This window comes from Martes martes (assembly GCF_963455335.1).
Source record: "Martes martes genome assembly, chromosome: 15".
NCBI lineage: Eukaryota > Metazoa > Chordata > Mammalia > Carnivora > Mustelidae > Martes > Martes martes.
In genome coordinates this window covers 63,222,637-63,246,887 of record NC_137903.1, presented here as the reverse complement: position 1 = coordinate 63,246,887, position 24,251 = coordinate 63,222,637, and the positions used below count along the sequence as shown (strand labels likewise).

Sequence of the window (24,251 nt, the reverse complement as noted above, 5' to 3'; positions counted from 1 at the left end):
CAAAAACTAAACCAACAAACATAATGACTACATCAGATTGTAGCAAGGTGGATTTCTGCCCCCGTTGCTGTTTGGGTATTGAATGTGGTTGGGCTTGAAGATAGCAGACTAATTCTCTGCTGTGGTAGTACTTCTCATTCCTTTTTTTTTTTTTTTTTTAAGATTTTATTTATTTATTTGACAGACAGAAAATCAAAAGCAAGCAGAGAGGCAGGGAAGCAGGCTCCGGGCTGAGCAGAGAGCCCGATGCGGGGCTTGATCCCAGGACCCTGAGAGCATGACCTGAGCCGAAGGCAGAGGCTTAACCCACTGAGCCACCTAGGTGCCCCTCCTTTTAAAAGAATAGAGAGATTATAGGGACTGGAAGCCTTTGTGTAGTGTATCTTGGTGTGGACCTGTCTGTCTTCAAACAAACAAAAAAGCTTCATTTGAGGAACTAGTCTTTGCTAGTCAGTCCTAGCACCTGAAAACCTGCATTTCAAAATAATCAGTGAATAAAAAACATTACATAGGTATTTTTCAGATGAAATCTTTAGTTTCTATACATGGCTATCATGTTTTATCTTATATAGTAATTCTTGGCTAAACTGCTTTAATGTTTAAACAAAAAATAATGTGAAGGGAATTTAAGTTCTGAGGATTAGACTCAAACTCAAAGTACGGTAGTCTACTCCCACTTCTGAATGCGTAGAAATATTGTGTTTGGCTGTTTTGAAACATCTTCCTGAGTTATAAAATGAAGACAAGACTACACATAAAAAGCATCCAAATTTTCATAAAGAATAGATTTGTGTTTCTCAATGTCTATAAAATCTTCTCCTATATATTGAAAATGCAGAAGAAACTCTCCTACAAAGAAAGAAATTTAGGATGAAGGATAAAAGAAGATACTTTGGAAGAAAAGAAGCCTGAAGCCATTTTTGTGTCAAAAAGAAAATTCAGCAGAAGAATCAAAACCTTTTATTTTTGTCCTAGGACTAAATAATTCAATTGTATTTTTCCCCTAAAAAAAAAAAAAAGCCATAAACAAGGATTGTATTAGTTAAATAAGTACTTTTTTGCTTTAAAAATCTTATAACATTAGGATCAAATTACTTCCAAGTTTAACTTGATTGATTTCTGAGTAAGGCAGACTGTTTTAAAATGAAATTCTTGTATTCTAGAGCATATTACCAACAGCCAAAAAACCAGAGAGGAAAACCGTATTGTTTTAAAGCATGCTTGAATAAATAAATGTTATGCAGATCACTAATCGCCAATAACATTATTTGGAAGGTTTCGAGGTGATCTGGTTTGCATTAAACATATTTACACTTTAAAATGCCTTCATGAATGAAGTCAGGCTTTACGGCACACAGATGCTAAGAAATATGAAAATATAGAGAGTTTTGCTGTATTAAGATTATCATAATCTACGGGATTTATTTCACCAGATTTTGGATAACCGCTTGGCATTATTTTTCTTTCTAGAGAGCACAGTCAGATGAACTGGAAAAAATTGAGAAGCACGGCCGGTCCTCCAAAGACAAGGAGAACGCCAAGTCTCTGGACAAACCCGAACAGTAAGCACACTCGGCGCCTGCAGAAGGCGGCCAGACTGCAGGCAGCCTCTGTCCATTCGGAAATGTGGTGTTCTCCCGGCGTAATTGTTCTGAATGATAGGAGGATAAGCATCTCTTTATGTGAATTATATTTTTCCTCTTCACTTGGCTTTATTTCCTTAGGTTCCTTTATGAACTGTCCTTAATCCCCAACTTCTCAGAGCGAGTCTTTTGTATTCTGTTCCAGTCCACGTTTTCAGAAAGCATTTGCTCAATTCGTCGCAAACTGGAGTTGCTGCAGAAATTGTGCGAGGTGGGTTCTGGGCCACAGAATGCTGACGATTGAGTTCTGACGTTTCGTTGTGTCCGGTCAGGTTCATATTTTCGAAAACGTTTTCTTTCATGTACTCTGAGCACGCGTACATTTGCAGGAGAGCGGTTCCACGGAAGAGAACGTGCCACGGCTGGTTTCAAGATCGAAGAGAATGAGAGGCTCCTACTGCCAAGGGGCCCTGTTACAGGAGGGCACTTGTCATGCTCCTACCTCTGTAGCTTCTGTCCCTTCTGTCCCTTCTGTCCCTTCTGCTCTTGCAAAACAAACTCGTCACTTCCTGTAGTCCTCTCCTACATCAGACTTCGGATTGGATGTGATTTGAAGGCATTTTATTTCCTTTCCCTCAGTTTTGGAAGGGGCCTTCAACAAATTGTTAACGATTCTACCCAGATAATCTAGGAACAGCTGTAGGACTCAACAGGAGATAAATATTCTTCTGAAAACAGAGTAAATGCCTGGCAGAAGTGACCGATATTACCATTTAAAACAATTTGTCAAAAATCAGTAGTACCATTCGTTCTGGTTGTGGTCAGTCATTTTGAAAGCTAGCAAGACGTTATCAAAGACACATTTTCAGGGGAAAGAAGACATGCAAATTCCAGCTAAGCTTTGTGTTTTGGAAGAAGTTGAGTGTGAACTTTTCAGGGATAAGTCTGAATTTGGAAATGAACCTTTCTAACTGTGTTTTGGTTTCCCACAACGGACGTCAGAAATTTCTGTTGCTCCGGAGTTGGGTCCAGTTAGGGTGATGGCAATGACGGTATTTTGTAGTTGTTCTCATATTATAGCCTTAGTTGTTTTCCACGCAGTTGTATCCCAGAAATAGCCTAGAATGATATCTCTCAGTTTACAAATGTGTACCTGAATGCTTGTAGGTGGTACAGCTTCTTAAATTTCACTTTGGAAACACTGCTCTTAAAATGTCCTAATAATAAGCAACGATACAGTTTGAATGTGACCCAAGATGATTAGTATAATATGAGTATCTGCCACTGACTTAAGATAATCCAAAGAAGACTTTGAGAGAGAAAATGTTCTTTATTCTGTTTTACAGACATTAAAAAATGGCCCAGGGGTTATGCAGATCCTGGGTTTGGTTCTTGCTTTTGGCAACTACATGAACGGTGGGAATAAGACTCGAGGACAGGCAGATGGCTTCGGACTAGACATTCTTCCAAAGCTGAAAGATGTCAAAAGCAGTGTAAGTATTTTGTATGAACGAATGTAGGCAAATTGAGGATTAGATGTTTTATTTAGTAATGAGTTTGACTTTAAGCCTATTGTAATAAATGTTTCTTTATGTTCGAAAGTCTTTATGTTCTGAGCTAGGAAAAAGTATATGGCCGTCATATGTTTATGGTTTTGTGAATAATGTTCCCTAAAGTGAAAAATTCTGAATCCTGTGTCTAATGAAGAATCGAGTAGAGGACTTTTAAAATAAGAATAATTATTTTTCACGCTATCATTACCATGTCTGCTAATATTTATCCTTTTGGAGTCTGAGGATTAATTATTTTTCATAAATCAGACAGTGTTCCTCTTCTCTTCTGTGTTAAGTAATGGAGGCCAGCAGGCTTGTGTTTTAAAAACGAAACAAAGATGGGTGAAAGTAGATTGTAAGTAAAATGTGAAAGATGCTTTTCTACATAACATCCTCCCCTTCACACTGGTATATGTGGGAATGTCCAAGTCTTTTTGCAGGACTAATTAATTTTTGATCCTGCTCCTATACTTGTATTTGTTTAAAATTAACATTGAAGAGATTATGAGAGTGTCAGTAAAAATATAATATTAGGGAAACAACCATGATGGTTGGGGTTAATGTCTGAGATCGTAAACTTAAAAAGTGATAGAATTCTGTTTCTCTGATAAAAGAATGTCCACACAGAACCATGTAATAAAGGCAATTATGGTCATTTTTAAAAATAATAAATCTAAATAAATGACTGACTCATAGAAATGGAAATACTAGAATTGTTCTTCCTAGATAATGAGTATAGTTGACCCTGGAATGGTGCAGGGGCACTGACCTCCTGCTCAGTTGAACAGCCACACATAACTTTTGACTCTCCCAAAACTTAACTACTAATAACATACTGTTGATAAGAAGCCTCACCAATAACATTAGTCAATTGACACTTATTTCCTATGTTATGTGTCACATATACAGTATTCTTATAATAAAGTAATCTAGAGAAAAGAAAATGTTAAGAAAGTCATAAGGAAGAGAAAATACATTTCCAGTACTGTCCTTTATTTGTTGAAAAATATCTGTGTGTAAGTGGACCTATGTAGTTCAAACCCATGTTCAAGGGTCAACTGTAATTTCCCACATAAGAAAGAGACACTTTGTTTGTTTGTTTGTGTCGGCCAACAACACATTTGCTCATTCATTCACACTTCCACTCATTTGTTTACCGTTCTTTCACTGAATTCTGTGAAATCTCCCACACTGCTCTTCCAAAATAGAGTAAAGCTATCATCCTGTCTTGGAACACCAGCAGCATACAGTTTTTGTGATTTTTCTGGTTCTATTTGTAAAGATGCTATTGTATTTGTATGGAACAAGTTTCACAGGAACCTCCATTATGTTAGCATGATAAATCATTGGTTCAAAAACAAAAGCTCTGTTCTAAGCGCTTGAATAGTTCCAAACAACTGACTGTTGGATTGAAACAGGTAACATTTGCAAATAACCCTGCAACAGAAAGAGCATCCACATAATATTTAATTTATAAAAATGGATCAGAAACAGATTCTGAGGGGCGCCTGGGTGGCTCAGTGGGTTAAAGCCTCTGCTTTCGGCTCAGGTCATGATCTCAGGGTCCTGGGATCGAGCCCCGCATCGGGCTCTCCGCTCAGCGGGGTGCCTGCTTCCTCCTCTCTCTCTGCCTGCCTCTCTGCCTGCTTGTGGTCTCTGTCTGTCAAATAAATAAATAAAATATTTAAAAACAAAAAAAAAAAAAAAAAAAAAAGAAACAGATTCTGATAATTCTAATTGCATATGGATAAGGGATTATTGGTTTGGTTTTTTATTGGTTGATACATCTTATTCAGTCCCCCAGTAAGTTAAATTTTAAAATTTAAATAACAAAGGAATAATTTAGATAAAATGGCATGATAAAAATCAGGAAGCAAGATTTTATTTATAATTTCACTTGCATTCTCATAAGAGCTGGGCAAAGTCGTCCTGATTTGGTTCTTTCTCTATAAAACAAATACAACTGTGTCTACATCATAGTACTATTTGTAGACCTGCATGGATAGAGCTAGATCACTCAGAATTTTTACTCGGCATGCCTATCAGCAGGCATTTAATAAATGTTTTGTTAACTAATTCAAGTACTGTTAACCATTTCATTGATTTATGTTAGGAAAGAGGGAAAAAAAAGTTGCTTACATTATTCATAAGCAAATATTCTTCCTAATAAATATTTTATTATTGTAATATATTACTGCATGGTATAATAATAATTTATTATATTATTATTACTATAAATTATCATGAGGGAAGTCTCTAAAAGGTGTATTACCACAGCATGTCAGATTAAATTACAAAGGGATATTGCTTTTTACAAATAGAGGGAAAATCATGGTAAGATTGAACATTTCAGGAGATGTAGTTTGTGTCATAATTTTTTTAAAAAAATGTGTATTTGTCCTCCCACATTCAAATTATCTAGTACTAATTTCAAGTGCTGCAAAAAAAGAGAAATCGTTAAAAATTCCCCCAAGTGTGCCAGAAAGGGGATGAAAAGCTATTCATTGAGAACTATTAGTATAGGAACAGTCCTACATTTTCTTTTCTATAGAAATACACACATTGCATTATTTGTAGCTCTGAGGATATTAATTCCTCAATCTCAGTGGTTGACATAGCAATTTATAATATGTATTTGCATTTTTAGAGCTTCTGCTTACTTAAGATAATACTTAACTGTATTTTTCCTAATCTCTGAACTAACACATTTCAACTAGTCCTACTGTCGGAATGATACCTGCTGGTCCAGAAATGGTATGGTAATGCCGGCAATATTTAGTCATTTCAGCTCAAATGTAGTTAATACCTTTTAATAATAAAACATGACTGTTAATGAACTAATTATCGGATCGAGTAGAGAAAAAACAAGAAAGTGTTCACAGTTGAGGCTCCACCCTTGAACATCTGTCCTTCCCCTTGGAGCTCAGATTAGAAAATTGGGAAAAACGGATCTTCTGTGCCATGAAACTGCTTCGATGCGGGGGCTGGAGTTCTTTGAAATATAAAATTTCACATTTTATTCTGAATGTTCTCATTTATGTATAGTTTTACTGGAAAGTATTTTACCGGACATTGTATACTTCATGTTTTAAAAAAATGTATTTTTACTTTGGTCTTTCTGCCTAGGACAATAGCAGAAGCCTTTTGTCATATATTGTTTCCTATTATCTTCGAAATTTTGATGAGGTAAGACAGTTTTTACACGTAGTTCAGTTTTGTTATTCTTTGTTGTTGAGTGATGGGTGGGATTTGTTGTTGTTTCGCGATGGCCACTGTTGTTGCATTCTTATTTCTATTAATGCTGGCTCGTTTTAAAATTGTGTGTTTCTCGCTAATTAGGATGCTGGAAAAGAACAGTGTGTTTTTCCACTGCCAGAACCCCAGGACCTTTTTCAGGCCTCACAGATGAAGTTTGAAGATTTTCAAAAAGATCTCAGAAAACTAAAGAAAGACTTGAAAGGTAACTTATAATCTTTAAGAATCATGTTTGTATGACCTAATGGTTTTTTAATGAGAAAAACACACACAGACTTTTCAATGTTTTCTAAGAAAGTAAATCTTTAACAGCTTTATAAAACTACTTTTTTTTTTTTTAGTGTGGCAAAAGAAAAATTCTACCAACAATCTTATCCTTTTGTTGCTTAAAAAGTTACATATATTAGACATTTAGCTACTGAGTAGTGTATTGGTTATTTGAATAGCAGTCCCTTTCATCAGGAGCAAATTTGGTCATCTTGTTTTCACTTGATAGCCAGGAGCGTCGGTACATCGATCATGTTATTGTTAAAAGAGAAATAGTTCCTCCCTACCCCCACCCCCCCCCCCCCGGCTTGGTATACTTGCCCATGATGTCGTGGCTTATCAACTTTCCTGGGAACAGAGATCTTCTTTCACATATTTGGTCAAAAAACACATGCATGTATAACATTTTATTGTTGGTCAAGAAGCCTTGTATCAAATCATTTCAAAAGGAGTCTGAAATTCTTCAGATTTCTAAATTAACATGTAAGGGGCACTTGGTAGCTCAGTCGGTTAAGTGTCTGACTCTTGGTTGCATCTCAGGTCATGATCTCAGGGTCGTGAGATCAAGCCTAGGGTCAAGCTCAGTGCTCGGTAGGGAGCCTGCCTAAGATTCTCTGTCTCCCTCTGCCCCTTCTCCCGCCTTTCTCCCTTCCATCCTCTCTTAAAAGACAAAATAACCAAAGACAAAAAACCCCAAAGCATTTTAAAAAAAGCCATCCAAATTCTAAAGGAAGAAGTAAAACCATCAGTATTTGTGGAGGATAATATTTTGTATATTCTATATTTAGAAAACCCTGAAGACTCCCCTCAAAACTATTAGAACCAATAAATTAAGTTTCAGGTACAAAATTATACACCAACAACAGATTCTCCAGAGGAGAAGATAAGGAAGGAATCTCATTTACAATTGCATCAAAAAGCATAAAATAACCAGGCATAAATTTAACAAAGAAAGTGCAAGCTGTGTACACTAAAACCTATAGGATATTGGTGAAAGAAATTGAAGATAATACAAATAAATGGAAAGCTATTCCATTCTCCTTATTTGGAAGATTTAATATTGTTAAAAATGTCTGTATTACCCAAAGCAATCTATAGATTGAATGCAATTCCTATCAAAATTCCAATGGTGTTTACAAATCCTAAAATTTATAGAGGAACCACAGAAAATCCCAAAGAGCCAAAGCAATTTTGAGAAAGAAGAGTAGACTTGAGGCGTCACACTCCCTGATTTCAAGCTATATTACAAAGCTATAGTAATCAGAACTGTATAGTATTGGCATAAAAACAGACACATAGATCAACTGAACAGAATGGAAAACCCAGAAATAAGCCCATACCTATACGGTCAATTTATGACAAAGGCAAGAATATACAATGGGGAAATGACAGTCTCTTCAATAAATGGGGTTTGGGAAAACTGGACATCCAGATGCAAAAGAAAAAAAAAAAGAAACTGGACAGTCTCTTACCCTATACCCCAAAATTAACTCAAATTAGGTTAAAGAGCTGATTGTAAGGCCAGAAACCATAAAACTGGTAGAAGAAAACAAGCAGTAAGGTCCTTGATATCAGTCTGGGTGATAGAATTCTTAGATCTGACTCCAAACGGAGTGGCAACAGAAGCAAAATAAACAGATGGGACTACATCAGACTAAAAAGCTTCTGCACAGCCGAGGAAGCTGTCAACAATGGGACGAGTCACCGTACTGAAAGGGAGAAGATACTTGCAAATGATAAATCAAATAAGGGGTTAATACTGAAAATATATAAAGAACTCCTACAACTCAATAACAAAAACACAAACAACCCACTTAAAAAACAGGCAGAGGATCTGAATAGACATTTTTCCGAAGAAGACGTACGATGGCCAACAGACATGTGAAAAGATCGGCAGCATCGCTGACCGCGGGGGATATGCCAGTTAAAACTGCCGTGAGATGCCGCTTCACACCTGCTGGAATGGCTAGTGTCAAGAGGACAAGAAAAAAGAAGCGGTGGCGAGGATGTGGAGAAAAAGGGATCCGCTTGCACTGTTGGTGGTGGTATAAACTGGGGCAGCTCATGTGGAAAACAGTATGGAGTTTCTCCAAAAAATTAAAAATATAACTGTCATTAAGGCCAGCAGTTCTGCTTCTGTGCATTTATCTGAAGAAAATGAAAACACTAATTTGAAAAGCTATATGCACCCCTCTGTTCATTGCAGCATTATTTACAGTAGCCAAGATCTGGAAGTAACCTAAGTGTCCATCCATAGATGACTGCATAAAGATGTGGTATGTATGTGTGTGTGTGTGTGTGTGTGCATGCGCACGCGTGCGTGTGTGTGCAACCACAGAGGAATATTACTCAGCCATAAAGAAGGATGAAATCTTATTTGCAACAACATGGATGGACCTTGAGTGTATTTTGTTCAGCGAAATAAGTCTGACAGAAAAAGAAAAGAAAAAAATCTAAAAAAATGAGAAAACAAAACACAGTTCATAGATACAAAGAACAAACTGGTGGTTGCTAGAGGGGACGGGTTTGGTTGGTGGGCAAAATGGGGGAAGGGGATCAAGAGATACAGACTTCCAGTGACGAAACAAAGATGTCATGGGCATATAATGTAATGTACAGCATGGTGACTTTAGTCAGGAATATTACAAATCTGAAAGATGCTAAGAAAGGAAGTCTTGAGAGTTTCCATCACAGTTGGAACACCTGGGTCAACTCAAGTCATGATGTCATGGTCATGAGATCGAGCCCCACGTCAAGCTCTGCACTCACCATGAACTCTGAGTCTTTAGTCTCTCTCTCTCTCTCAAAAATAAATAAGACCTTAAAAAAAAAAAGTTCCGGGCGCCTGGGTGGCTCAGTGGGTTAAGCCTCTGCCTTCGGCTCAGGTCATGATCTCAGAGTCCTGGGATCGAGCCCCACATCGGGCTCTCTGCTCAGCGGGGAACCTGCTTCCTCCTCTCTCTCTGCCTGCCTCTCTGCCTACTTGTGATCTCTTTCTGTCAAATAAATAAATAAAATCTTTAAAAAAAAAAAAAAAAAAAAAAAAGTTCCCATCACAGGAAAAAAATAATTAACTGTGTGTGGTGACAGATGTTAAGTAGACTCATTGTGGTGATCATTTCACAATGTATACAAATGTTGACTCACTATATTATACAACGAAAACTGAAATAATCTTATATGTGAATTATACTTCAGTGATAATTTTTAAGATAAAGAGATTTTGAGTGAAAAAAGGTAATATTTACACAGAAAATTTACAATTTTTTTTTAGTTTGCTATGTAAAATCTCTGTCTTCCCTTTATGAGCATGAAGCTTCTCCTTGCTGCAGAGTTGAGACCGTCTCAGCTGTTTCAATCTCTTGCTAAAGCACAGATAGGGAATAAATAAATTTATGTGAGATTTTCATTTGATGTTGTAATGCTAGATGAGAAGAGGGTTGGTTACCTCTTTCCACAAATCAAATATGATATCACTTTTTAAGAGATTGTATCTCAGTTTTGAAATACTTATCCAAAGATTTTGATTTGTAATCCAATTTATGGAGTTGTCATATTGTCAGCACAGATGCTTTTATATGGATTTAAATCAACAGAGCAACATTATATGGTTTGTATTTTCTTTTTCTTTTTTTATTAATTTAAAATTTTATTTTTTGTATGTGTGTTCCAAGATTCCAGTGCTCCATGCAATACGTGCTCTCCTTAATCCCCACCACCAGGCTCCCCCAACCCGCGCCTCCTCCCCTCCAAAACCTTCTGTTTGTTTCTCAGAGTCCACAGTCTCTCATGGTTCGTCTCCCCCTCCAATTTCCCCCCAAACACTCCACAACACTTATTTACAGGCTTGGTGCATGTCAGCATTTGCTAGGTGCCGTGGATAATCACAAATACAATCATCACTGCCAAGGAGGGTAAAATTCCGTCACTTAGATGTTCTCACTTAGAGCCTCAGATAAGGGTACTCGTTGGCTGAGGCCAAGAATGATGGCCTTGATACAAAAAAACAAAAACAAACCAAAAAAACTGTAAAACTCTGTTACATTTATATAATACTATGATACTATGTATTTAAGTATGATATCTTAAAACAGTAAGAAACCCAACCATTCATGTGTAGTATGTATTATGCTTCAAAATTTGCCAGGTATCCTGGTTTGCTTATGAAGTTTGGCATTCTCTCTCTGTCTCTCTCTCTGTCTCTGTTTCTTTGATGTGGTGCTGGGAGCATTTCTGGAATATCTGGAAAATACTTCACACTTGGACCAACAGTTTGGTCTTGTAGAGGGGTCTGTGATTTGCAGGTGATTTCATGAATGAGAGGAATGGTAATCTTATCACCGGGGGATTTCTGTTTGCTTTGGTAGGTGCCTCACTTTGGAAAGTCACTTCATTTATTTTTCATATCTACATCGTTTCTCACTGCAGTTAGTCAGTGTACGTGTAGCCATGAAAACGCCAGGTTCTCCCAAGTCTTAGAGCTGAAACCAGGGAACCAGCGCACACCAGCTAGCGGCTTAGAGAAGGACGAGGAACCAGTGCCACTGAGTACTGTTTCCTCTTGCACATCTGTCTTCTTCAGCAACGTGGCTAACTACACAGATTAAACACGGAGCAGGCAGCTGGGCAATTTTTAGTACCCAGAGGGGAGAGAAGGTGATGATTTTAAGCCTCGCAATGTATACTTTCTGTTGGGGTAAGACACGTTTCTCCAAAAAGCCTATTCCCTCAACTAGTACCAACGGCCTTTGCTCTCGCAGTGTTTCCTCATTTGTCCGCGGAGTGTTGCAATTTGCTGCTCTAGAGAGGGAAAGTTTCATGACCAAATGAACGTAAGGAACGCTGGGGTAAGAAAATTTAAAGGGAATTCAGAACCCTTCTCTGAAAGAAGGGTTGGCCGGTAGTTCCCTGGTTTATTTGATCAGAGAGTACTTTTTCCACACACTATCTGATAGCATCACTAGTCAGTGGAACGTATTTTAAGAAACGCAAGCCTGGTACCGTGTTAGTAAGAGAAGCATGGCATTTGCCTCTGAGGAGCTTACAGTGAAAGTGGGGAATGAAACTTAGTTTCTGAACTAATATAATTATATATTTCTGTTCTTAGAACAGATTCTGTTATGTTACAGAACAGATTATGAGATTAGCTATTTACAAGGCTGTCAAACTCTGAGGTAGCCTTTAAACATGGACAAAATCATAATTTAATCATATGTGTTATGTTTTGCTTTTCCAATGTTTTGAGTCTTTCCATTGTGGGGAGAAAGGTATTTTGTGACACAAGGAAGGAAATCTTATGTGCTGAAGTTTAAATTCATTTTCTGGGAAAATTTTAGCATGACCGTAGCATTTCATATCAATAAAGCATAAAATAAAATGGTCTTGGGTCCCTTTTTTGGAATGAGATAGTTATAAATGGACATGTACATTGATTTGACTGAATGGGAGTCAAATTGGAGACTGTTGGATTATGTTACTTTTGATGTAATTTAACATAATGTCTACTTTGACAAATAGCTTGTTAAAAATGATTCCTTCTAAGTGATCAAATTAGGTAATTCATTTAGGAAACTTCAAATGGCCTATTCCCTTTTTTCTTTCTTTTTTTTCCAGACACAAGTTGTTTTAAGAAAGTTTAGAAAATGAGAAATGATGTGTATAAAGAATTTATCCCAATACTTTCCATATAATAAATATCCGATAAATATTTGCTATTCATAAGAAGGTAAAAAATAGAATAAATACTGTGATTAGTTTGATAAAATATAGACTATAGCCATTAAGTTACTCATCTTCTGCCTCTATCAGTTCTTTTTTTCTGCTTACGGACTTGATTTATTTCTAAGGAAAGACTGGGAAATAATGTGTTATGGCTCAGGCATTTTTAATAAAACAACTGAATCTCATTTTAGCATTTTATAAGAACATCCGCTATGTTTGCTTTCTGTAGTTGCTCCCAAGATTTCCACAGCTCCAGGGTGCTCCCCTGGCTTTCTTAGCTCAGTGACATGTAGTTTGTTAAGCAACCTGATCTGCTTTTGATCTCTTTTGGCTGTCAGCAGCGTTTCTTGATGCAGTCCTGCCAAATGACGACTTCTGTTCCAGTGCCTTTCTCAGCTAGAAATTGTAGCAATTGCCACATGATTTAAATCAACTCAACATGTACAGGGCATTGAGTAATTAAGTTACCGGAACTGGGCAAGAATGTTCTCATGCAAATTATTTCTGTACCCCCACTCCTCCCCCACCTTCAATAAGGGACCGGAAAATGTTTAAAATTCATGAATGATATCTTCCGATTGAAGTCATGTCTATGTTCAGAGAGATACAGGAAAGCCCTGTCTTTAAAATTGTTTGTATTGACTTGAATTTGTGCATAGCAATTTTTTTTACCATGGTACATTTCTGATTTTTTTGTTTGAGGGAAAAATGATATTATAAACTCAATTCAAATGTAACAGTAGTCTTTTAAAAAGTAACATTTTATTATGATTTTAAAATGAGTGTAAGTTCAGCATAGGGACATCAAACAACACTCAGAAATGTGGAAAAAAACCTATGTTTATCTGAGATTCTACAGTCCAATGATAAATAACATGAGTGTTTGTATGTTTTTATCTGGTGCATGCGTGTATTGCATGTGTATACACAAATTATACCATTGGAGCTATGACACACATCATTGTTATATTCTCTGCTTTATAGTTGGGTCACTTAATTAATTCACATTTATATTCTCATTATCTTTATTCAGCTTTGGCTTTGCTTTCATATGCACAGTATGAATTCATTCATTCCTTCCTTCCTTCATTCATTCATACATTCACTGTCTTGCTCTGTACTTAGTGCAGACTTTCAACTTGAAGACTGATGTTTTCCTTAATATCTTAAAAATTCTCAACAATTATCTGTTCAGTGTTCATCACTTTTCTTTCCTTTACCTGAAGCTCTTTTTAGGTGTACGTTGGAACCACTTCAGTCTCATTCTTTGTCTCTCCTGACTTCTTTCATAGTTTAAAAATCCACCACCACCTTTTTTGCTGTAATCTTCATGCGCTCCTCAACATTGTCTTCTAGTTCATTGAGTCTCTCTTTGACACTGTCCAATCTCTTTGACTCTGTTTGTATTATCAGTGCAACTAGTCACAGTAATATTTTTGTTTCCAAGTTTTCTAATACGATTTTTTTAATCACGTGTATTTTTCCTTTTGAAGTAATTTCTTGTTCTTATTTTAGATATTATCTTTCCTTTATCTCTGATGTTTATAAAAATATGTCAAAGCCCTTTTTGGATTTTCTGTAGTTTTTGTTTCACCCAAAATGAATCCATCTTCCGTTTGTTAGTAGTTACAAGCTGTCTTTCTATTCATGTTGGTATTGAAATGTTGATTTCATACAAATGTCAGAAAATTACAACCTGTGTATTAATTGCACCCTCTTTTCGTAAGTCAAGTTCAGTTGGGACATAACTGTATGCACGTAATTATGTATGTATTGTCTGTGACTGCTTCTGGGTTGCAAACTGAGGCTTTGACAGAAACCGTCTATCTGTCTGTGCCTTCTCCTGATCCCCCTCCCCAAATCCTTAATTCTCTCGATTTCTTTCAATTGCTTTAACATGGCCTGTTTGGGGCCCCCAGGCCAGAACCAAAGCTTCTTTTAGCAGCCTGGGGCTCCCGCCCTTTGCCTATGTGAATGTCCATACACGTGCGTATTAGGCTTATTAACAGATTCAGTATCAGGCTAGTGACGGACTCAGCTGAGGTCTTGCCTGGAAAGCTGAGCTGTGTCTGCCTGTGCTTGCTGTCCCAGTCACACAGCTGCATGTGGACTGTGGCTGTTCTCATCCTCCTTTCATGATCTGGGGAGCTCAGTCATAGCTCTGAGTTTCCATCAGTGAGACTGGTTCCATTTCCGGCTGTGTGAACTCTCCCTTCACCAGTCTCTGCAGAAGCCAAGGTCTTTACCTTCTTCTCTAAACGCACACTCCAGTGACCTCTTGCTTCCGCACTGCTTCTTAACGTGGGCTCCTCTCATGTTTCTGGTTCAAGGAGATATTCACATTTTTTAAATCATACTGTTTGTTTTTTTCTTTTTATGTTTTCATTTATTGCTATGTATTTTCAGCAGAAGGAAGGCGCAGCCTATGAATTCATCATTCCATTTGACTGGACATCTGTATTCACTTTTATAACTTACATGTTTTTTCCCACTGAAAATTATAACATGAGCATTTTCCCATGCCATTTAATACAATTCAAAAACCATTTCAGATGATTTCATAATAATCCTTCTATGATTGTGCCATAATTTAGTGAGTAATTTGATGCTTGTAAGAAAGAAATTAGACTTTTCCCAATTTTCCCTACTCTTAAGAAATATGTTGAACATCTTTATTCATAGTGTTTTTACTCTCTCTCTCATTATTTCCTTAACATAGATTCCTAGAATTATTACTGGATCAGAATCAACTTTTTTTCAGATTCTTGAGAAGTTATTAGATTTAGATTGTAAGCAATCTTGGAGATATTATAGTCTAATTCCTTAATTATCATTCAACAAATGTTTGTTAAATTAATAGAAAGTACAAATGGAAAATAGACCCTTCCCTCATAGTTCGTAGAAGACTAAGAGGGCCAGTAATTATATGAATAACGACTATGTGGTGTAATAGATATTTAGTTATATAAATAAGATACTATAGGAATGCAGAATTTTATATGTGTGTGTGTGTGTGTGTGTGTGTATAATATATATATGAAACGAGAATTTTTTTTTTTTAGATTTTATTTGAGAGTGAGAGAGAGCATGAAAGGGGAGAAGGTCAGAGGGAGAAGCAGACTCCCCATGGAGCTGGAAGCCCGATGCGGGACTCAATCCCAGGACTCTGGGATCATGACCTGAGCTGAAGGCAGTCACTTAGCCAACTGAGCCAGCCAGGCACCTGAGAATTATATTTAAATCAGACTTTGAAATATCAGTAAAATTTTCTCCAGGGAAAGAAATATAAAATTTCAGCAATGGGAAAGAGCATGAGCAAAGTCACCAGTCTTGCCACTATTTTGGTTTTAATTACCTATTGACCCATGAGGCCAGGGATTTCTTAATTTATATCAGGTTTATACCTGAGGGAGGGATAAGAAAATATTCATACCTGAGTTGGCTCACTGCAACAAAATCAGTAAATATGGTCAGAATTGTGCCTATATATGGTTTGATAAAGCCTCCCCAACCAGTAATTCCTTTTTTTAAAGATTTTATTTATTTATTTGAGAGAGAGGGTGAGAAGGAGCATGAGAGGGGAGAAAGTCAGAGGGAGAAGCAGACTGCCCGTGGAGCTGGGAGCCCGATGTGGGACTCGATCTTGGGACTCCACGATCATGACCTGAGCCAAAGGCAACTGCTTAACCAACTGAGCTACCCAGGTGCCCCAACCAGTAATTTTTATATGCCTTTCAAGGTAGCTTGCTCTGCCAACTCTGTGTCAGTGTTTTACATGCATTAACATAATTTAATCCCTATGATGATGATATTATTATTCATCCTCTCTCCAGTGAACTGATAACTACAAGTTAGAGATATTAAATAGCCTGCAAAGGGGGCTGGATTTGAACCTGGGGTACCCAATCCAGAGCGCATCCTCTTAAGGTCAAGGCTAATGTTGCTCCTGTTAGGGTTTTTCTGAATGGAACCCTTCAGGGAAGATTTGACTTTGACTGTCCTTAGCTCTTAGTGCATTCCTGACATGTTCTGGACTCAATAAGCAAGTACGTGAACCAATAAAGTAAAGAAATGGATGGTAAAATCTGATAAAACTAGAGTATAGGGTGCTCACGGGTGTGCAGTTGGAGGATGTCTCGGCAGCCTTGGGAAGGGTCTTAAGGATTGACTGAGGAGTTTGGACTTGATTCTGTGATTGTTGCTTAGACATGGGCATGCTTTTAGGCGAGGGTGCAACACACTGGGACATGCATCTTTGAAAGCCCACCGTGAAGATTGTGTGAATGTTGGCTTACAGGGGAGACCAGAAGCAGGAGACTTACCTAGCTAGTCATAGATGTCAAGGGCATAAACTAAGTTCCTTGTGGTTGGAACGAGAGGAGACAAGGGTATGGGAATTCTCTGACATACACTAGAACAAGATTCTGTAATTGCACTGATAGATAGAAAGTACAGAAAAAGGAGGTCCAGGACGACTTTAATTTCTAGCTTATATACCTGGATGGAGGTAAACCTATCACATAAGGGAACACGGGAGGAGTGAGTAGAGGTGGAAAGTAGTCTATGACTTATTTTAGACTTGCTGAAGTTCTTCAAAATTGAAGAAACTATGTCAAGAATGAAGTAAAAAAAATTCGCAAGGAGCATGAAAAGCCCACAATCTTTTTGTGACTTGGCTAAGATCAGAGCTCCAAGTTGTGTCAGTACCAGATACCCGTTTCCACTCATCATTTCAGCACGCTGTCCACAACCCACTCACATTTTGGTTCAACGTACGTCACCCACTTAACAGTGAGCTCTATAGCCTATTCCCTATTACATGTAGTATTGTTATTCCTACTAAAAGTCGAGAGCACCCTTACAATGAGAATGATATTTTAAAAGTACTCTACTAAGGTATATTTTTAATTAGAAATAGGTGAGAACTTAAATCTTTCAAATTATAGCACCCATCACACAGTAGTTGTTGGGCTCTGTTTCTCTTTTTGTGTGGCATTTCTATATGATCTTGTCTTCTGTCGTATTATGTGTATCTGTCTCATGTAATTTTTTTTACAAGTTATCTATCAAATTTTCATTATCCTAATTTTCATTATCCTAATACTCTCATCTGAAACAGTAGAGCTATATTTTTACCGTGTGTAATTTTCCTTGTTGGAATTTTAAATGTATCCAGCATGTCTATAAAGTATTGAGCCTGGTTTGCTTAAGTCAACTAAATTTATCCAACTAGGGGTTCTCCTCAAAGGCAGCTGAACTCAGAACTGGCATTTACTGAAGCAGCTTTTATTGAAGATACTTTGTTCAGGTCTTGGAAAAGATGAATAATAAATTGGTTGTTACACTTCAGGAATGTCTCATGTAGTCAAGAAGCCAAACAGACAGGTAATTACCCCATAGTATAGCAGCAGTGTTGACAAATAGGTACAGAAAACAGTGTGGAAGGTACGCCTTCTAACCACCTCATTTGTCAGGCAAGGCTTGAGTTAGGAATTGCTGTTAGAATGAGTCGTGACTTGGGAATACTTTACAAGTGAAAAATTTGTGGAGGGAAATTTGAAGAAGCAAATTGCCCAGTTCCATGGCATGAGATGAGTACGTTCCGGGAATTGTGACCAATCCTATGTGACTCAAATGCAGGCTTAGTGCAGGGAAGTAGAAAATGACAAACCATAGAGATGTGTGACTGTTAGATCACAAAAGCCAACATAGGCATGCTGGGCAGGAACACTGGGAATGGTTGAGCAGTATGCCTTTCCCTGGAGTAGATGGGAAGGAGAATGAGAAAGGGCGAGAAGCATTTCAGGCAGAGGAAAAGGCTAAAAGCCCCTATATTCTCAGAACACAGTGAGCATGCCATGAGAAAGTGTTCTGATCATGTAGAGTGTAACAAGTTTATATGCTTTATAAGAATACATTTTATTCTGAATGCAACATCCAGCCCCTTAAAGATCCTGCTTATGGAAGAGGAAGGATAGGACTTACGTCGTGAAAATATTGGTCTGGCAGGCATAGAGCTGGGGAGACCAGTTACAAAGGGACTCAAATAAAATACGGTGGTGGTTTTAACAAGAGATGGTACAGAGAAGATGGAGAGAAACTAACAGATCTGTCCAATCGTTAGGGGCAGTGAGAGTGATATAAAGTAGTTGTATCACTCCATAATCTTTCAGTGAACACTGTGTGGTTTGCTGTAATGTTTTGCTGTTTGAGATGTTTACGTTTCTTTACAAAAGCTTTGAAAGAAATGCATTCATTTTTGATATTTTTCCCAAAGTTAATAAGCTTCAAGTATCTTTCTCTTCTCATCCCCCCTACCCTCCCCCATATTAATATGCAGATGCACTCCATTAAAATAAACATTTTTCAAGATTCTTAGATTTTTCATGGTGTAAATCTCTTGAACTCCATTATTTTCAGTGATAATTTTGCAAGTGGAAGGGAGAGTTAATGAGAAGAAAATCAGTTCTTCGGTCATTCCATTCTATGATTTGATGCCCTTTATTCACGTTAGAAAAAAACTAGTAAAGTTGTACTTCCTCATTTTCACTAATCACTTGCTTTTCTGACCCAACTGCTTTGAGAAAACCACAGCCAATTAAAGGTGATTCGTTCTCTGACATTTCGAGTTAAGATAGATTTAATTTATAAATTATCCATGATTGTGGTACAAAGTGTACTTTACAAAAATGTTTTACTTTTTGTGCAACAGCCAACTTAGATGAATTCAAAGATGTGAGATGCCCTTTCGCACAGGGACCCAATATAAGCATATTATCACATGAAAGCAGAGACTTCCCCATGTAGTACGTGGTCATTAAGGGATTTTATAAAATTAAAGTCATTTTCAAAAAGTCTCCATGCGAATGTGTCATTCTCTGTAACTGAGGTTCTGTGCTTATTGTTATTTGTTGGTTTTTTTGTGGGTTTTGTGTGTGTGTGTTTTGTGTGTGTGTGTATGCGTGTGTTTCCATTTAAAATTAGCAAACTCCTACTTCTTCTGTGCTCAGCTAAAATGATTTCTCCAGGAAGCTGTCTGGTTGAACTTGTCCTGTAGGAGCGCACAGGGACAGGTACACTGGTAGCTACATAAATGGAAATTTGCAGAGATTGCCTGAAAGCATGTTAGATGTGAGAATGCAAGTGCCAAGAACTTCTTAAATTACACCCAGAATTTCATCTCAGGACACAGATTAGTATCTCTTTCAAAAATACAGAAAGTCGGAGGATGGGAACTATTGGCAAAGATGCGGATTAATGCGAACTCCTTTACACGGATGATGGCAATATAAATTGATGTGCTTTATTTTGAGAGCTTGAAGGTCATGGTTGTCTCTGGGCCCAAGGGCAGGATGGAGGGAGCACATGAGACTCTTCCAAAGTATTGATTAAGTTGTTTCTTTTATTTTTTTTAAAGATTTTTAATTTAAATTCAATTTAGTTAACAGGGAGTGTATTATTAGTTTTGGGGCGTAGCACTTAATGATTAATCGATTGCAAGTTCTGTTTCTTAAGTTGGAAATTTGGGTAAATGTTAAGCACATGCTATGTGTGCTCCTCTATAGTGGGACATGTTTCGTAATTTTATTTAAGAGGAAATAAGAACAGTCAGCCACCTGGGAATGTGTTTGAATTAGAATTGAAGTTCAATCGTGTTGGGCCCCACTAGTTTAAAATGTGTGATTACTCAGCCTTTTTTATTCGTTATGAAGAAATTATATAGCTTAGCAAATTCAAAGGTAAACACAATTAAAGACCATATGAAATTTAATTAAAAGAACAAGCTATGTTTTAAATGACTTTAAATACATATTTGAAGATGAATTGTACTAATATATAACATTTTGGGGGGGGAATATTAATCTGAAAAACTGGTGTATCTTCTAGTGAACAATTCAAACAGACATTATGTACAAGCAAAGAATAAAAATAAAATTAAGTACTGGTCTCAGAAAGCCTCTGAGTACTCAGAAAAAGAAAATCCATTCATTTTGGTTTACCACTTCTACTAGTTCTGAGTGAAGTCAGAAAAGTGGAAACCATGGTTATTATTTAATAGAATTAATTTAATATGGAGCATTAGGTTAGCAAATTTAGAGGACAGGAAAAGCAAAACGGGAATGCTCAGGTAAATACTGAGACCAGCTGTCATTCCTGGGGCTTGGAGAACCAAGAGACAAGGTTGGGGCTATCGAAGAACCGAGAAATTCCAGGAGAGCGCTGGGTGGGGCTGGGCGCTAGACACTTAACGTCGAGGGTGTGGCCTGGGCCAAGAGTACTTGAGCAGCTTGGATTAGGGACCCTGCAGAGCTGTGACTGAGTACCCAGAGGAGGAGTCCCACAGAGCTGGTTGAAGAGGACAGGGAGAGAGAGACCTCAGAGCTGAAACCAGGAGCTCAGTGGTTCTGGCAGAACTGGGATGAAGGAGTTTGGAGAGAAGGAGCTCCAGCTAGGATTGGGGACCTTAGAAGGGGGGTTCTGCCTGGCTGCACTGGTACTTTCAAGGGGGTGCCGTGATGCTGGATTGGGACTACGAAAACAAGCCAGCACTTGGAACCCCTCCTGATGTGGCGGGGAGGAAAATGGTCTGGGGACAGTGCTCAGGGGAGCAGCAAATTCCCATCCGCTGCTCTGCGGGAAATCTGGCAGGAAGCCTGCTGGCAGAGGAGGAAGGTAGTTTGCTGAGCGCCAGCATCCCAGATCTCGGTGTAGACGTGCAGTTTGGGAGCTAAGAGACAGTATCTTAATGGCCGTCACACTGTTTACTTATTTTATTATTTATTTTAATTAATCTATTTGTATTAGTCTAAGGTGGTCCTACAAGTCTCCCTCATGGCTCTCAAAGCTAAAAATAAGAGGAGATTTATATTTTTTAGGGATCCTTAAGACACACTGTTCTCTGATCCAGCCGGCACTTCTTTAGGCTGTCTTCCCGCCTCCCTGGGGGATCTTTCTTTGCAGATTTGTAGACACTCACGCAGGTGGTTATATCCATTTCCAAAACTCAGGGAAGACAAAAGTCAGAACAGAGGATGGATAGACAATTCTGACCCGATGTCTAGTACAACAGAAAGGCGCTGTGCCTGTTTGAGTAGCACATTATGGTTAGAAATAGCCCACATCTTGTTTGGTTCTGACAGGAGTTAACTGACTTGTTAACTCAGTTATCCCCCTGATCTGCGGGTCATTCTTCACAGACCTCTGCCACAATTCTGTGCTACGTGTGCTCTTTACTTCTGTGTCACAGAGTGTACAAATTTATATGTGTGTCTTTCGAAACTCGTGGCTTCTGGTAAACCATGTAATTTATCAAGAACATCTAAAATAAAAACAGAGTAAGTTAGCGTGTAGTGAGGCAGTACTACAGGCACTGTGCCCCCCACGTACACTAACCCTGGCGCTGAACTGCCGGATGGGACGGTGGCCATCGCCGTGTTGCAGATGAGATAACTAAGGTTGGCAGGACTCGGGAACTTGTCCGAAGTCTCTCAGAGAATGGGTGGGGCAGGAACAGTTGAAATAAGTCAACCAGAGAAAGACAATTATATGATTTCACTGGTACGTGGAATCTGAGAAACAGAACAGAGGGTCATAGGGGAAGAGAGGGAAAAACTAAAGCAGGACGAAGCCAGGGAGGGAGGCAAACCTTAAGAGACTCTTAGTCATCAGAAACAAACAGAGGGTTGCTGGAGAGGAGAGGGGTGGGGGGTTGGGGTAGCTGGACGATGGACATTACGGAGGGCATGTGATATAATGAGCCCTGGGTGTTCTATAAGACTGATGAATCACCGAGCTCTACCTCTGAAACTAATAATGCGTTATGTGTTAATTAACTGAATTTTAATTAAAAAACGTTTAAAAGAAAACAGATCTAGTTCTCCCACTTCCAAATCTTGGGCTCATGTTCTAATGTGCTGCTTCTCTATTTTATACAAATACTTTACATTTCTTCATCTACAGGAATAGAATATCAAAGGGTACCTGGAGATACTGGTTATCAGTCCATAAGGTTGGCAAGAGTCCTGAGTATAATTTTCCATAAGATTTTCTTTTTAACCAACAGGGAGTGTTAGAGATGATTACAACTGTATTGATAAATTGCTTTGAATTCTTAGAATAGTTTAAAATACTTAAGTCAGAGTTACGACTCCCTCTCTCTCTCTGTTTTGTTTTGTTATGTTTTTGCTTTTGGGATATGTTCAGTAGATTTCACTGCTTTCCCAAACTTAAAACCTATAAATCTCCTAAGAAATCTTTAACTTCATTCCATTCCTTTCTAACACTTACTGTTCCTTTGAATGAGAGACTAGCTGGTGCGTTGTTAAGCATTTTAATAACTCACTCTGCATTTCAAATATTTCATAATTTTCTCAGCTTTTCTCTTTTTTTAATTTTTTTATTTTAATAAACATATAATGTATATAATTTTCTCAGCTTTTCTTCTGTTCTATACTCCTGCGTATATGCTTCTCTCGTATGATTCTTTACGCTCCTCGTCCTCTTTTCGTTCTGTGAATTTAGGAAACTCAAACTGACAAGACATTTGAGCCCCAACAGTTCACTTTGCTTTAAATATCTTTTGCTAATTTTATGTTTGTAAGCCCAAACTAGAAAACATTTTCATTTGGAGGTGGTCTGTCTTGAAATTTGGTTTCTTAATCACTGGACAAAATGTTGCTTTGGAGCTTGAAAAGAGACACACCAGTTAAGCATTTTACTCCTTGGGGACATTATGCCTTATCTTTATTTTTAAAAAATTTTTTAAATTTTAGTTAATTAATTAATCACTTATTGATTTCTATTGGGTTAATTTTTATTAATAAAATATGTTTAATTGTAATTTATATATCTATATATCCATTTCATATTATTTATTATATTTAATAAATATATAGGTGTATCATATAAAAGAATAAATATATAATAAATAATGTTATATAATTATACATTTATAAATTTATATAATGTATATATAATTGTCATATAAAATATATTAATAATGATAAAATTGATTAAATTTTAAATTTAAATTAAATTTTAATTATTTTAAAATTGTAAACTATTCTAATACCACAGTGGAGCCTGGTAGCAGGACACCATTCCAGATGCAGATAACAGCCCTAATGGCATCTGTTTTAGTTGACGGACGTCACTCACGGCAGCTTGACTGCATGGGACATTTACTGAATTCTTTTGTGTCATTGAACACCTGCCATGTCAGTTACTCAGCTCCAGTTCCAGCATCGGAATTGGAAATATTGGCAATCACAGTGACAGTACTACTCCAGGGACTCTCAAGGACACTGAGATCTCTAGGCCAGTCATAGGTGCCTACGCTTATACCTCAAGTCGTCATCTAATGATGGGTCTGGTGGAGCGGCTGATATGAAACCGGGCATCTGACCAGTATTATGAAGACAGTGGATCAACTTCTGTGACAGTCACTTCTGCCTTCAATAAACATTATTGCCCAGTCCTGTGATTTTACTGCATCCTTAGGAAAGGTCAGAGGCTTTGCTTTAAGTTTGTATATGCAGTATATTAGGGTATTTTATATAATACTTTACGTTTTATGTAAATCACTTTTATACTCAAGACATTGTAATGTTCGTAATATTTAATGTTAAAGAATTCATTTGCGGGGCACCTGGGTGGCTCAATTGGTTGGGTGTCCGCCTTTCCCTCAGGTCATGATCTTAGGGTCCTGGGATCAAGCTCCAGGTCAGGCTCAGATGGGAGCCTACTTCTCCCTCCCTCTTTGCCTCTCCCCCAGCTTGTGTGTGTGTGTGTGTGTGTGCGCGCGCGCGCACATGTGTGTGTATGTGCACGTACATGCGCTCTTTCTCAAATAAAATATTTTTTAAACAAAGAA

The 24,251-nt window shown here is 37.8% G+C and overlaps 1 protein-coding gene across 2 annotated transcripts in view; it reads left to right on the top strand.

The window, feature by feature from the left end:
• FMN2 (formin 2) overlaps positions 1–24,251 on the top strand; it is a gene marked incomplete at its 5' end in the record, with an annotated part of 369,568 nt that overhangs the window by 223,644 nt on the left and 121,673 nt on the right. For both annotated transcript variants that reach the window (XM_080825184.1, XM_080825183.1), the window contains 5 exons: positions 1,471–1,562; positions 1,725–1,854; positions 2,930–3,076; positions 6,263–6,322; positions 6,476–6,596. In XM_080825184.1, the coding sequence (XP_080681310.1) occupies positions 1,471–1,562; positions 1,725–1,854; positions 2,930–3,076; positions 6,263–6,322; positions 6,476–6,596 (550 nt within the window). The remainder of the gene's footprint in view (positions 1–1,470; positions 1,563–1,724; positions 1,855–2,929; positions 3,077–6,262; positions 6,323–6,475; positions 6,597–24,251) is intronic.